The sequence below is a fragment of the Stegodyphus dumicola genome, chromosome 1 (genome assembly GCF_044657685.1).
Source record: "Stegodyphus dumicola isolate Sdum_Otavi_A_Nest chromosome 1, ASM4465768v1".
Taxonomy (NCBI): domain Eukaryota; kingdom Metazoa; phylum Arthropoda; class Arachnida; order Araneae; family Eresidae; genus Stegodyphus; species Stegodyphus dumicola.
In genome coordinates, this window is record NC_140768.1 from 66,670,387 (window position 1) to 66,685,955 (window position 15,569).

The following is a 15,569-nucleotide window of genomic DNA, read 5'->3' on the forward strand; positions in this document are numbered from 1 at the left end:
CAGAAAGCACTTCCTGTGTTTATAAAGAGAAGGGAGGGAAGGGGAGTATCGTCCATTCCACTCAGCAGCTGCTGGCGCCGGTTAAAGAAAACAAAACTACTAATTCGTGTTGGTTTTGTAATACATTCAAACATGTTACTGAAGACTGTGAATCACTGACAGTTGATGAGAAGAGAAATTATTACGTAAACATGCCAAATGTTACCTTTGTCTGAAATCAAACCACCGCGTAAAGCAATGTCGAAGCGATCTCGTCTGCTCCAAGTGCAAAGGTCGACATAACCGTTCAATATGCTTTCGCGCTGAGAAAGACCGAAATGAAAAAAATAAAAGTATAGAAGATTCGCATGTTCTTTCAGCGTTCTCACGCAGCAAAATTAAAACTATTTCGCTTCGAACGAATACGTAGTCGGTTTTAATTAGAGCTCTACTGGATTCAGGTAGTATGCGTTCCTTCCTAAGCAAAGAAATCGCGGATAAATTGAAGCTTCCTGTTATTCGAACACAGACTCTTTCGGTATTTACGTTTGGAAATAAAACACATATTAGAAAAGCATTTGACATTGTTAAGATAAAATTACAGAACAAGGAAACACCGAATTTGAAAATCGAAATTGAAGCTCTCGTGACTGAACAAATTTCAAGTGCTGATTTACCACCTCCTAATCTTGATAGACACATTTTAGGCAAATAGTTAGAAGGTTTACACCTCGCAGATTCTTGGGATTGCAAAGAAAAAAATTACTCTTTTGATAGGAGCTGATCATTATTATGATGTAGTAACTGGGAAACTTAAGCGTTTAAACAAACATTTAGTAGCTGCTGAAACGTTATTCGGTTGGTCTCTGCTAGGTTACACTAAAGGTACAACGTATAATTCCACAGCCTTTAATATCGCAGTTGAGGAAGATATAATATCTGATCAGATAAAGAAATTTTGGGAGCTTGAAAGCATCATCCGACCCATTAGACAATACTATAATGGAAAAATTCGAATCGGAAATTCTATACAAAAATTCTCGTTACTAGGTTAGGCTGCCATGGAAGTCTGATAGACAATATGAGTTACATGACAATAAAGCGATTGTGCTGAAACGATTTGAGAAACTTGTAAAGCGATTTCAGAATAACCTTGAACTTTTTTATTCGTACCAAACAGTTCTACAAGATTATTTACAACAAGACATCATTGAACCAGTTCCAGACACTGTTGATAGTGAATCTCTAATCACATTTTATTTGCCTCACAGAGAAATCGTTCGTAGTGATCGAACTACTAGTAAACTACGTATTCGACGCGTCTTCACATGGGACCTGGTGAAATCTCGTTAAATGACTGCTTGCATATTGGTCCAAATTTGTATCCTGACATTCTTGAACTTCTGTTGGCCTTCAGGCTTCATCTTGTAGCATTTACAAGTGACATAAAGCAGGCTTTTCTTCAGATAGAAGGAGATGAGAAGGACAGAGATGTAATGCGGTTTCTGTTTACTAAAATCCCATTCGATGATCCACAAAATTTTATAACTTATCGGTTCACACGTGTGTTATTTGGCGTAAATAGCAGTCCGTTTTTACTGGCTGCAACCATTAAACACCATTTGAAACAAAATAAGAAAACCTACCCTGCCACTTGCGAATTTCTAAATGATCACATTTATGTAGATGACATCATTGGAGGACACCAAAACGTTGAACTTGCTTTCAATACCAGTTTAGCATACGTTAAAATTTTTAGAGATGCTAGTATGATTCTACATAAATGGCACACCAATTCTCAAGAACTGCACGAATTATGGATTAAAGAAGGTATTGAATCTGAGGAATCTATTCATGTTTCTGAAGCTAGAAATCCTCCATTGAAAGTGTTAGGAGTCGCTTAGGACAACCAAAGTGACATAATTTACTTTGATGTAAAACATTTGATAACATTTCTATCAAAATAAGTTAATACTAAACGTTTTGTCCTACAAGCAATAGGACGAATTTTTGATCCTATAGGTCTATTATCACCGTTTGTACTTAGAGTCAAAATCTTATTGCAGCAAATTTGGACACTTGCTTTAGATTGGGATGATGAACTACCAGAAAATTTATGTTCTGTTTGGAAAGTTTCCAATTTAGACGAAATCGGTATTCCACGATATTATTTTTCTGCAATCGGTAACAGTGATGTGGAAAAGATTGAACTGCATTGTTTTTCTGACTCTAGCAAAAAGGCGTATGGTACAGTAGCGCATCTGCGTATAATTTCTAGCAATGAACAAATATTTACGGCTTTTGTTGCTTCAAAGACTAGAGTAGCGCCTTTAAAACCGCTCACCTTACCTAGGTTGGAACTAATGGGAGCTCTTTTATCAGCCAAACTGGGCACTAGCATCACTAAAGTTTTGAAGTTACAACTTTTTTTTTTTTTTTTTTTTTTTTTTTTTTTTGACTGATTTGAAAATCACACTCTTCTGGATAAAAGACTGTGCAAAGAAATTTAAGCTTTTGGTTAAAAATCCTATTCAGGAAATACAAAATTTGACATCCCCAGAAAATTGGCATTATTGCCCCGGTAAATGTAATCCTGCTGATATCGCTTCGAGAGGAGCTAAACTTCATGAGTTGAAAAACAATCCTATCTGGTTTCAAGGACCAGAATGGCTTAGAATGTCATCTGAATTGTGGCCTCGACAGAATGAAGAGAAACCTGTCACTGAAGAAGAATTAGAATACCGCAAGACCATTAATGATATTTATGAATTTGTGTGCACGGCAGTTGAAGAAAGGGCAATAGACATCTTAAAATATAGTAATTTAAAAAAAAATGAGTAATTAAGAAAGTTGAGAATAACTGGGTGGATGAAGCGATTCATAGGTAAAATTAGGAAAACTAACTATTTGTAAGGTCCATTAATGACTGAAGAAATAGTAGATGCCGAAAATTATTGGATTCGATATGAACAAGAACGTTTTTATCCCAAAAAATTCGACTCTTTGAAGAGAGCGAATAAAGTCGAAAAGAAATCATCTTTATATCTTTTTAACCCATTTTTAGACCAGAAGGGGATATTGAGAGCAGGTGGAAGATTAGAACATTCCAGTTAGTCTCACATGATGAAAAACATCCGGCAATTCTTTCAAGAGACTCCTGGCTAACTAATTTGATTGTAGAAAGTACACATGTTAAAATGATGCATGGAGGAGTAGCAATGACCTTAGCTGAAATTCGAAGTCGCTTTTGGATCCCAAAAGGACGTCAATTTATCATGAAAATAATAAACAAGTGTCTTATTTGTAAAAGATATTCATTGAAGTCTGCTGACCAGACCACTTCTCAACTTCCAGAAGACAGAATCAATGAGACACCACCATTCTACGTGTCTGGCATCGATTTTGCTGGGCCGATTTACATAAAAAACGTCGAAGGAAGTCAAAAAGCCTATGTAACATTATTTACATGCGCTCTCACTAGAGCCATACATCTGGAACTTGTACCGAATCTCTCTACAGATTCTTTCTTGATGGCATTCAAAAGATTCACATCTAGGAGAGGCAATTGTCGAGTAATTTATTCGTACAACGCGAAAACTTTTAAAAAGGGAAAAAAGGAACTCGAACATTTTTCTAAACTATTATCGAATGAAAGAGTCAGTTGAAAGTTTATAATAGAACGAGGGGCTTGGTGGGGAGGCTTCAGTAAAATCAGTAAAAGAGTGCTTAAGAAAAATTCTCGGTAAAGCTTTACTAACGTTGGAAGAATTGTCAACGGTTTTAGCACAAGTGGAAGCTGTTTTGAATTCTCGTCCTTTGACATATGTGTACAATGACCACAAGGAACCGTTGCCACTGAAGCCAGTCAATTTTTTTTTATTTTTGGAAACAAAGATTCTACATTACCTATAAACTTTAATTCCATTGTTAAAGATGGCTCTACCAAGTCCTCTCTGACCAAAAGAAAGATTTACCAAGATTTATTGGTTAGGCAATTGTGGACTAAATGGAAAAAAATATTTGATGGATCTTCGGACAGCTCATCAATTAAAAAATCCTAACGTTTATGATGATCTAAAAGTTGATGATCTTGTATTCATTGAAGGCAACAACAAGTGTAAACTTTTGTGGAACTGTGGCAGAGTGATAAACGTTTTTCGTGGTCTTGATAACAAAGTTCGTTCTTGTGAACTAATAACTGCTGATGTAACAATAATAAAACGACCAGTTCAATTATTATATCCTTTAGAACTTTAAAAAATTTTTGTTGTTAATAATATGAATATTATTGAATAAGTTTTATGCAGTTGTTTATTTTGCTAATTTAGTTTCATATGATTAGATTAAGAATAGTTTAGATTTACTGAAATAGTGTCAAATTGTATTTGATGATTAACATACCTTTTTTTAGAATTTGGTATAATGATTATGGTTTGAATATATTTTCTATTCATTTAATATACTTATCAATTGTTTTATAATTATATGTTAAAATACGTATTGAAAAAAATTTTGATTGTTGTTAGATTAATGTGAACTCTTGACAGAGTTCAGGTGGGGAGTTTGTGGAAATTATTTTGATTAATTGATAGATGGCGCTAGCGTTGCGTGTGAACGCGACACGACGTGCCTTCTGAATTTCCATAGACTCTCCACCGGCAGTTCGATAGATGGATGTCTGATGCTTCGCACACTATTTGATTAGGAACACTTCGGTTCCTATTTAAAAGATTTCTATTATGAAAACATATAGATTTGTTTGTCAACTGAGCCACCATGTTTTGATCAATGGTCTGTAAATATTGTACATATTAAAAGTTACATTTTAAAAGTGATTGATGTCGATTTATAGATCTTAGAATATTTTGAAAACCTACTCCAGGGATGAAAGACAATCCCTGATAACCCAATAAAATATTTATAATGTTTAAAGATTTGTTAAATTTCTTATGTCATTTTTTTGTTTTATGTAATTTAAAAATATAATATCTAATGTGTTATATATGCATGATATATTTTATTCAGAACTGAGATATTATAATTATAACTGTGATAGGAATGCTTTAGTTGCACACATTTTCCCTGAAATCCTTAAAAGACTAAGAATAAATGTCTTAATATTTCAGAATCGGAAATCTGACTGTTTTACCATAAATTATTAACGCGTAAAATAATCTTGTTTTCTACAAAATTATTATTTAAGATTTTCTTCATAAAAAGTATTTGAAAAATCACAAGTAACACTGATGTGCAGGTTTTTTATTTAATAATATTTGCAGGAGTTATTGTCTGTTTCGTTGCCACCACTCACATCGAAGCAGCATGCACCAAATTCGTTTAATAGAAGATGTGAACAACAGGAACTTCTCAGTTTACATACGTAATGTAAGAAGTGCCTGTTTTTGGCTATTGTTATTAAAATGCAACAGTTGGTTAAATGTAAGATAAATGCTTTCTAGCAGCTACCTACTCGCATTCTTTTGAATAAAGGTATCCATCCCTACGTTTTGGAAAGGCTACACAAGCAGTTAAGATTCCTTTTGGTTAAATGGCTTGATATGTTGAGTAACAGCTGCAGATGTTTACTTCAAGGTTGAAAAGCAGTGAATGCAAGCTGCAGAGGATTTTAGTGGTCATAAAGAGATATGAATGTCTATTGTATTTTTGCAATATGAAGTGTGCTCTCCGTTCCTTAATGCAATGAATGAAAATAAACATAAATTGTAAATTATAACTATAAGTGATGATTTCCGCCATTTTAAGAAGTTACGGATTTCTAAGAAAAGCTCTAAGCGTATATTAGGCTCTATGTGTACAGATGTAATGCAATTTCTGTATTTCCTTTACTCGAAATGAACATACACGAAGCTATTACAGTACGTCAGTATTGTTAAATTAAGCGCGGGATCAAACAGCTACATTTAATGAATGACTCAAATTAAACTCTGTGTTTTTACGAAACAAAGAATTTTAGTATATTTTTTAGTTCTAGAAATAAATCGTAAACTTAAAACAGTAATTATTAAATTTATCTTAGTTATATATTAGTTAAGCTGGTTTAATTTAATTGATATTTTTTGACAAATAATGCTTGAAAATTTCATTTCTTGTGAGTTATAAATATGTACCCAATCACAGACATTCTGTCTAATAAAATGCATAGCCTTGTATGTTACATTAATTAAAATTTTACGGAATGTTGAGTTTAAAAAAAGAAATTTCGAAAATTTTGAGAGTACATTATTGTTTATTATTAAGAAACTTACGTTTTAATAAACATTTCTTTCAATAAAATAAGATGACAATATTTTCGCTCGTAATCGAAACACAAAGATAATATCATGCAATGGAATTGCATTTCATATATGAACAAAACGCATTTTAAAGGTATAAAACATAGGTACTAAATCCAATGTTCATCGAATTTTCTAGAACCTTGATTATAACAGTTTTGAACAAGATATCGTTTTGTATGCAAAAAGAGGAAAGAGAGGATTCAATCCCGTTTTCTATATAATCTTGGAGAGAATAAGCGCAATTTTGAATCATTGATACGATCTTCCTGAATCTGATGGATCCAAATCTTAATTTCGAAATAATGCATAAATTTATTAACTGCATAGAAAAATTCCATTCAGTATATTAGCAAATATAACTGCTTTTTGTAAGTAGTTGTGAATAAAAAAGGAATATAGATATATTCCGATCCAATAGTTAATATTGATCCCTATAGTTTCAAGTTACATTGCTGTTACGGGTTTTATTGAGTATCCAAATTTTAAATAAATAAATAAAAAGAAAAATTTGAAATCTCTCGGATTTTATATTACGCTCAAAGGGAAGTTTCTTTCTCTTTACACAGATATACACGTTTCGAGAGCATTTAGGTTAAATCCTCTTTGGATTAAAAGTATTTTAAAACAGTATATCTCTGGAATTTGCGATAGACATTATCGCGCGCTGGAGAAAAATGTTTTATTCCATACAAAGTTGCCACTGGTCTCTTTGAAATCATTGAGTTTTTAATCAAAAATTCATTAAAGTTTTACCATATGTGAAATAGATAATAAAATAAATTCGAAATTCAAAATTCGGGCTTCCAGGTGCCCACATTCGGGTGGAGGACTCCGTTATTCAAAACGTTATTCAAAATTTGATAGCTCTAGGTATTATTGTTTTTCATAATGCGAGAAGCATAAATACATTCATGCAGATTAATCATTATTTAAGTTCTTTAACTATAATACAGGGCGATACTATTTGGTGACAACAATTTGAAAAGTAATTCAACGCTTTTAGTGATTCGACGCCAAATGCCGTTCGAGACCCTTCTGGTCTAGCGCCACTTTAAGCTAATAAAAGATTAAAATTATGACGTTAACCATCTCATGCGGGAAATCTCTAATGTAAAGAATCTCTCCTAAAAATTGCTCATTAATCTCTAGAATCTATTAATTAAATTCTAGCCAAACACGAAATTAATTTAAGTGGATCACTGCTATATACCCATTTAAAGTGCCTACTTTAAAATATGCCTTTTAATATTCTCCTTGTGATTAAAACTACATTAAATCAACAAGATTTTCATTTGCAGAGTTTGAATTATTTAAGTTAACATTTCCATTACGTGTTTTCTAGTTTCTTAGATTTTTAATATTTAAAGACAGTTTAAGCAATATATTAAATAGTTTGTAATGTTTACAATAACATTTAACTATTATCTCGTCAATATTCTCAATGCACATTATTTCTCAGAAAATGCTGAAATTAAGATTTTTACATAATAACTCATTTATCTCAATTGCGACTTGAAGGGCCTGATTTTTAAAATAATTTATTTCAAGGATAATTAATCACTATTTATTGTAAATGTACTTCTGAGAAGCTTCTGAATCTTTTTTAATTTCTTGAAATAAAAATTAAAGAAATTAAAAAGAATTTATCTTAAGATCAAAAATTATTATTTTGTAATTATTTGGTGATATTCTAAACATAAGGTTTAGAAAGTATAAAATGAATTCGCTGCTCAGAGTGTATGCGTGAACTAAATGAAAATGTAGCTCAAATGGGAATAAAACCGATTAAAATATTTCTCTTTACCAATAATTATTTTTTTCCTAATTAGACGATACAATTAGACGATGAGTTATTATAGTCTGTCACTTTGTGTACTTCAAGGTCATAGTGATCCTTTCCTCCTATCTAGGCTTGCAACATGAAAGTCACCATCATCACACAGAAGGGCCATCAGGGGAATCTAGAAAGTAAAATGATTCGATAATTTTCCGCAGCTGTCCTTGCCGTAGTTTATGAGTCAGCGTTTGGGGTAAAGGAAATGATCTCATATGCCTATTCTAAAGTAAGGAAAGTTAAATTCTAAAGTAAGGTTGGTTAAGGATTGAGGCAAAACACTCGAGGAAGTAACAAGAAGATTGCCTTTGTGGAAGACTTTTTAAAGAAAATTGGCTTAAGCTATGCCCCCCCTAAAAAAACACAAACATTTAGTGCAGCTAACCTTTTTATCGGAACGGAAACAGTAATAAATTATTATTCCTTAGCAGTTCATTTTTACTAGGCCCCATATGATGAGATGGAACTGAGAACGGGAACACTTTGTCTAACAGTAGCTTTAAGCTGCCGGTTATAAACGTAAACTACAATTCCGAATTTGATATCAAATCTCTGCAAGAAATATAGTTACATCAGTATTAAATAACATATGCGAGAAATATAGTTAAATCAGTATTAAAATAAGATTAAAAAAGTTACCATCTGGGATTGACAATTTCTACTTCTAATAGGATTCTAGACTACATATTCGGAACTAGTTTACTAACATGTCTTTTTTCTTTCCGAGTCAAGTATATTCATCTTTTATTGTAAATTTATATAGACGATTTTGATTTTTTGTAGTTTAAATTAAATAAAATAATAATATAGTTCGGCATTTTTGAAAAAGCTATAAAATTGAAGAGATTATTTTTTGAGTTTTTTATATTATCACATTAAGAACATTAAAGAGTTTTTTAATTAATCATTTTAATGTTAATTTTATTACCTTGCGTGAAAACAAATAGTATCTTAGTTTAGATTATTTTAACAGAAATAGGTTATTTGTACTATTGAAATCTGTGCTCGTCTGTTTGTTTGTTTGTGGTGGAGTTCGGGGGAAATTATTTCGACCATTCTCATATTCGTGTACGACTTTAATCACACAAGATATTAGTTAAAAACGCTGAAAACGCTAATTTTTGCCCTCATTTTTCTGAGTGGCAACAGTCTCGCACGCTGGAGATAAAAATCTGCTTTATTTCGAAAAGTGTTGCCACTGCTCACTCTGAAATCGTAGAGTTTGTTGATAAAAAATTGTAAGTTTTACAAAATATGAAATAAAAATAGCATTGCCAAATATTCAATATATTATTATAAGGTCATGTTCTGACGTTGAATAAAGCACGTTATTTCATGTGACGTCACAGCATATCCAAACATTTTCCTTATTGTCAGCACTTTAAACAAATAGAGGCTGTTGGCAACTTTTTTTTATTCAGATTAAAATAATTGATACGGTATGTCACTGTCACGTTAATTCTTCTTTTGATATTGAGAAAAAGTTGTTATATTACATTAAATTTAAATCATGACGTTATACATACCTGAAGTTTGGTTTTGACAACAAAAAATTATTTACGAATTGTTTGTTGCTTGGAAACAATGAAAAATTCATATTGAAATATTTTTATGCACTCTCTTTTCAGGTGTATATAGAATTCATAAAATTTGCTTTGGTCGCAGCTCGCAACTTTGTATAGAGTACATTAAATTAATAATTCATTTGATTTTCAGTTTTTCAGCACATAGAACTTATAAATATTGCTTTGGCCATTTAATTTCTTAACTTATCGAAAAAGGTTACATTTTATATTTTTTAACTGTAAAATCTTTCCTGAATGAAAGTGTGGAGAATCGAAAATATTAAGTTTTATTATTTTGCATTACACTAGTAGATATCAGTTTGGCCAACGAAATAAAGTAACGATAAACATTTTGAAACAGGTCTTTGAGGACCTTTATTCAAGTCTGCTAAATTCTGACAGCGGAAACTGTAGGGATTTATATTTATTTTGACTAACCAGTTAAGTTTATGTTTTTTTTTTCCTATAAGCCTTCATTCCCCTAATTGTCAATGCCGGAATGTTTAAATTTGGTAGCGTGCGTGAAGAAATGCAAATTCTACCAGTAGGAGAAAAGGCTTAAATACTGAGGCTCTAGCGCGGGATCTCAATTAATCACATATTTGGAATTTTTGTTGTATAAAATAAATTATTAGTTATATGAATCACCATGGAGTTCATTAAATGAAATTATTATAGGTGTACGCAGTTTAATATTTTGACCTCAAAAATATAAATTGAAAACTTACCAGGCAAACATTGTCTGAGACATAACATTGGTCTCCAGAGGCAGAAGTTCTGCACCACAAATGAGTTCCATTTTTTGCTTCACTCTGAAATAAGCAAATTATATTTTAGTTTGCAAGGAAAGAACATGAAAGTAATGGCATTATTCATGAACTTCAAAACTGTATTCCTGCGTTTCAGTTTAGAATTAAGTTTCTTTATCCATACACATATTAATTTCTCTTTCATTTCAGATCGCAATAAAAGACATTCATTTACAGCGCTAAGTTGAAAAAAATCTTTAAAATACAGCAAATTATAATTAACAAAAATACAATTTCTAAACTTAATATTGTTTAATTTTTATTTAATAAATTACTTGCTTGAGATCACGAAGTTTAGATCTTATTCATAATTAGATGATAACAATGTTTGTATATTCATATTATAAATTACAAATTTTGTTTTTTTATAAAAAGTCTAGAGATCTAGCTTTTAACCAGGATTTATTAATTTTACCTTTTCATTTCTCTTGAGTTAGATATTAATTTAAATATATATGACAAACATCTTATGTATTACACAGTTGCAATCATTATCCTCGGAGCTACTATAAATATGAATCGCATAAATTGAAGAGCGCTCGCGTAAAAACAGATGTATAAAGCTATTTTTATGAGTAATAGTAATTTTCGCTTTAAAGAAACTTAAAATGAGTATTCCTGTCAGAATAATAACACATATGCCGTATCACCTATCATCAGAACAATAATTGTTTCCGTATAGTATATGTTTTAAAACTTTATAATGACAAAGGTCCTACTCTCAGATATTTTATTAGCCATTTATTTCTATAAATAAAGTGAAGTTTACGATCAACGCATTTTGGCAAGTGTGACTTGCCTATTGATTGCATGCTTGAAAGAAATCTTAATTCCAATTTCAGTACCTACAAGAGACGGGTATTTATTATTTAATTGGGTTTCGTTTTAAAGTTATTTGTAGGTATAATACTATGTTTTTAGCCCAAAGGAGGTTAGCCCAGAAGGGCTATTAATTTCGTTTTGGCATTGCGTTGGTTCACGATAAATGCCGGTTCACTTTTCAAACTTTCGCCCCCAAATATTACAACTCTGTATATTACAATCCTGTACAGAATACGTTATGCAGATAAGTTTATAATATGGCAGGTGTCTTACGTCTTTCGGAAAGAGTAACACAAACAAAGCGATTTGCTTTCAAGTGACGGTTTTAGGAATCAAATATTAATGGTTTCATTATAAACGAAATTTAAACTCATCTGAAAATGACAAAGCAATTGATTTTACCCTTTAAGGGACGGTAAGAAGAGAATAAGTTACATAGATAAGTTTATAGTAGCTCAGTTTTATTTCGTCTTTTAGAAAGAGTAACATAAGCAAAGCGATTTTCTTTCAAGTGACGGTTTTAGGAGTCAAATATCTTAAAATAGACCAAAAACTGGCACTTTTAAATAATTATATACTAAAATTCGATTTCTTACGACTATTTTAAAGCAATCTCTATATAAAAATTAACTCTGGAACCAATATTGTGGTAAAACGTAGTTTTAAGTTTTAGCCATTTAAAGAGTCAAATATGGGTGTATGCACATTTGCAACTCAGAGAATGATGAAATTAAAGGTTATAAATATTTTACGTGAATTAACCATTTAATTTGATTTAAACCTTTACGGTAACTTCTACTTTCCGCATCCTTCACCAGAATGCAAATTAGTCGTTTTCCGGGAGAAAATTAGTTGTATCCCGGGTTAGCGACTCGCTTTCAATCCAGAGCAAGTAAAAGAGATTAAGTTCTATATTTGAAATTGGTAAATCCTTAAGTAAAAACGCATATTTTATCAATGTTTGTCCTTTACAGCTTATGTATTTAAATTACATATTAATTTCACATTAAAATTATTTGCATTTATAACAATGGTAAGAACTAGTATAATGCTTCTCATTTCGTATTAGTACGCTCACAGAACTTCATGCATCACTAATACTACATAACAAACAAAAAGGAAAGAATCTGCTACTGTTTTGATTTTAGTGATATTTACAAACGCTTAAATTTTTACTAATGCTAAACTTTAATGATACAATTACTAATGCATTACTAATGCTAAATTTTAACAATCTCTTTATAATGAGTATTTTAACGAAATTCTGAAAATATCCTTCAGTGCATTATTCTTGAATATAGATATTAGAAAGGAAATACCATTTTCTAAAAATTCAGATGCAAATGAATGCTACAAAATGTAAGAATTAAGTTAGAAAAATACAAAAAAAAAAAATTATATTTACCCCCCAGTCTGGAGTCGATGCCCGCTTTGGGATCTTTTCGCTTTCATTTTCATCTTCCGATGTGCCTTTCCTAAAAAATAAACAGATGTGGTTGAATTCTGTGGGTTTAGCTATAAACGCATTTTTAGTAAATAAGTAAAGTGGAAATTATACGTAGTTTATTAATACATATTTATGTAAAAAATTCTGAATTGGTAAACAGGTTTGACTGAATTATATTTTAGAGTAAAAGTACAGTACTCTATTTTAAGATTAACAGGTGTCTGGAGGCATAAGTTGCATACCATAGAATATGTGCTAACAAATGCAGAATTTCAAGGTTTTTAATTTTAGTAAAGGAAAAAGACAAATTTATCTTTATACCAGCAGAAAAAGACGATTTGAAGAGCTTATGTAAAAGAAATTATATGTATCTATTAGCCTGCTCAAAATGACTTTTGTAGCGTTCGAGTTGTCGGACTATCGGTAATTACGAGATAATATCAGATTCGAGATTAATTCTTTCGAGATAATATCAGTTTTTTTTCCTACGGTCTATGCTTCCAACCTTTTTTATTTATTTTATTTCAATTTTCAAGATTTTTCTCATCGGGAGAACAATTAATTGTGGTTTCGGTTGGCATATCTGGCAATGTCTTTCATATTTTTCGAATTAGTTTTTTATATTTAATATATCTATCTAATAATTTACCGTGTAAAGTTCTTGATAGAATACCAAATATTAATTATGATAATTTCAGTTAAGTAGCTAAATTTAGAATCAAAAGGGTGGAGAAGATATTTAACTAAACTTTCCTCACATAACTGGATATTGGCATTTACTTCATTCTTCTATAGGAAGATAAATTAATACTTGTTGGCTAGTAAGTTAGCTATCTTTAATTAAGCTTTTAGTTCTTATATTGTTTTATGCTTTCTCTTGTTACATTTATAAGTCTATAATACTATCGAAAATTTAATTGAATATTCCTATTTTCTTGTTTCCTGCTCATAATTTAACACGTTCGCTGCCGCTAATTAATCACGAGTTACCTCGTAGGCCGAAATTTGTGTTTAGACGCCAGCTACGAGTTAGTTCGTAGAACGTTTTAGTTTTACCTACGCCGCATGCTATCAAACTTCTATTTTCATGTCCTTTGAAGGTATCGCTTTGGGGATTAGAAAAAAAAAAACATAACAACTTGTTGCAATTAAAGACAGTTATTCCTAATATAAGTATAATATAAGTAATTATAAAGTAAATAACATAGGAACTGTAGAAATAATCAAGCAATTTATAATAATTTTTTTATAATAATTGTGCTAAAAATAATCAATCTTTGTTCTAACAAACGAATATACTCATACTCAACTACGAATATACTCGCACGTTGGCGCTGTCATAAAACATTTTATAGGAAACACCGACTACGATATAACTTGTATAATTAATAAAGCAATCAAAAATTATCTAAATCAGGGTTTCTTAATTTTTTTGGTGTAGGGATCCCATAATATTTGCGAAAATTTGTGGTACCCCATAAGCATTGCGCATATACGACACACGCGACAGTGAAACTTTCAGTTTCTTCACTTGTAATATACCGGTGTTCAGCGATGTTGTAGTTTTAAGTCATTAACTTTAATTTTAATTCGAACGTTTTCATTTTTTCTTTGCCTGTATGGTCTTTGTCTAGCTTCAGATACATTATGTGAAAATATTTGGTAATTGTAAAATTATTATAATAAATTAGAGAAATATCAAAATTGCTAAAATTTTTAGTGACCCCGTTCTAAATTAAATATCTTTCCCATAAAGACATGGTTTGTATTTTTATTTTACAATTAATTAATTAAAATTTTTTAGCGTGGTTGAAACGATTTTGAAAATGTTTCTCGACAGCGAATGCATTAAAGCAGGCTTTTAAACGTTCCTATTGCGGAATTTCTTTTAAATATTACATAATTGTGCATTTATGTATTTAGTACTAGTCTCCGTAATAAGCTAAAAAAACTGAGGTGCAGGGACAGCGAATGCATTAAGCAGGCTTTTAAACGTTCCTAATGCGGAATTTATTTTAAATATTACATAATTGTGCATTTATGTATTTAGTACCAGTCTCCGTAATAAGCTAAAAAAACTCAGGTAATTATTTAAAAGAGGCAAAAACAATATTAAAATATGTTTAGCATACATCACAAGTGTTTTATTTTCTAATACCTACTTCAGTTTCACAGAAGAATTATACTTATCAGATATCGAATATAAATGTGCATTTATTTACATATTTAAATTTTGCTTATTCTTTTTTCTTTTATTTCCTGAGCGTAAGCTAACTGCAAGAGTAGCATCTTAAAATTTATTTTCCGGCTGACATTTTTAAAGTTCCCTGATCTAAATAATGGAATTAATTTAGAAATTATCAAAATATTAATTTATTTGATATCATTTTAAAAATTATTGAAATAAAATTAAACGTAATCGAAAGACGAATACAGTCTTCTGGACGTCATATTCAAAATATGTCAGTTAATTTAATGTAACAAAAGTTAAAGAGAAGTAATAAATACATAGAAAATACCATACACTTTTTATATATACTACTACCGGGCAAGCCCGCCAGCTGAGCGGGCTGAAGCCCGCTTATCATTATTCGTTTTTAAAAGATTTCCCATTTTGAATTTCGCCGGTATTCGAAAGTTGGACCGAACTACCAGTGTTCAGCGATTTTGCGCGGCCTGCGGCCGCTTTGTTCACATATGCATACAGAAGATACTGCATAAACGATACACATGCGTAAAAGCAAGAAAACACCCATGGAGCCAGCCCGTTCACCGGGATTCGAAATTTGGACTGAACTACCAGTGTTCAGCGATTTT

General features: G+C 31.1%; 1 protein-coding gene across 2 annotated transcripts in view; it reads right to left on the reverse strand.

Moving 5' to 3' along the window:
• The window catches only part of rdgA (retinal degeneration A), a 160,252-nt gene that overhangs the window by 141,419 nt on the left and 3,264 nt on the right, over nucleotides 1-15,569 (reverse strand). For both annotated transcript variants that reach the window (XM_085815936.1, XM_085815929.1), the window contains exons 2-3: nucleotides 12,711-12,780; nucleotides 10,403-10,486 (exon numbers count right to left, since the gene is read on the reverse strand). In XM_085815936.1, the coding sequence (XP_085672062.1) occupies nucleotides 10,403-10,486; nucleotides 12,711-12,780 (154 nt within the window). The remainder of the gene's footprint in view (nucleotides 1-10,402; nucleotides 10,487-12,710; nucleotides 12,781-15,569) is intronic.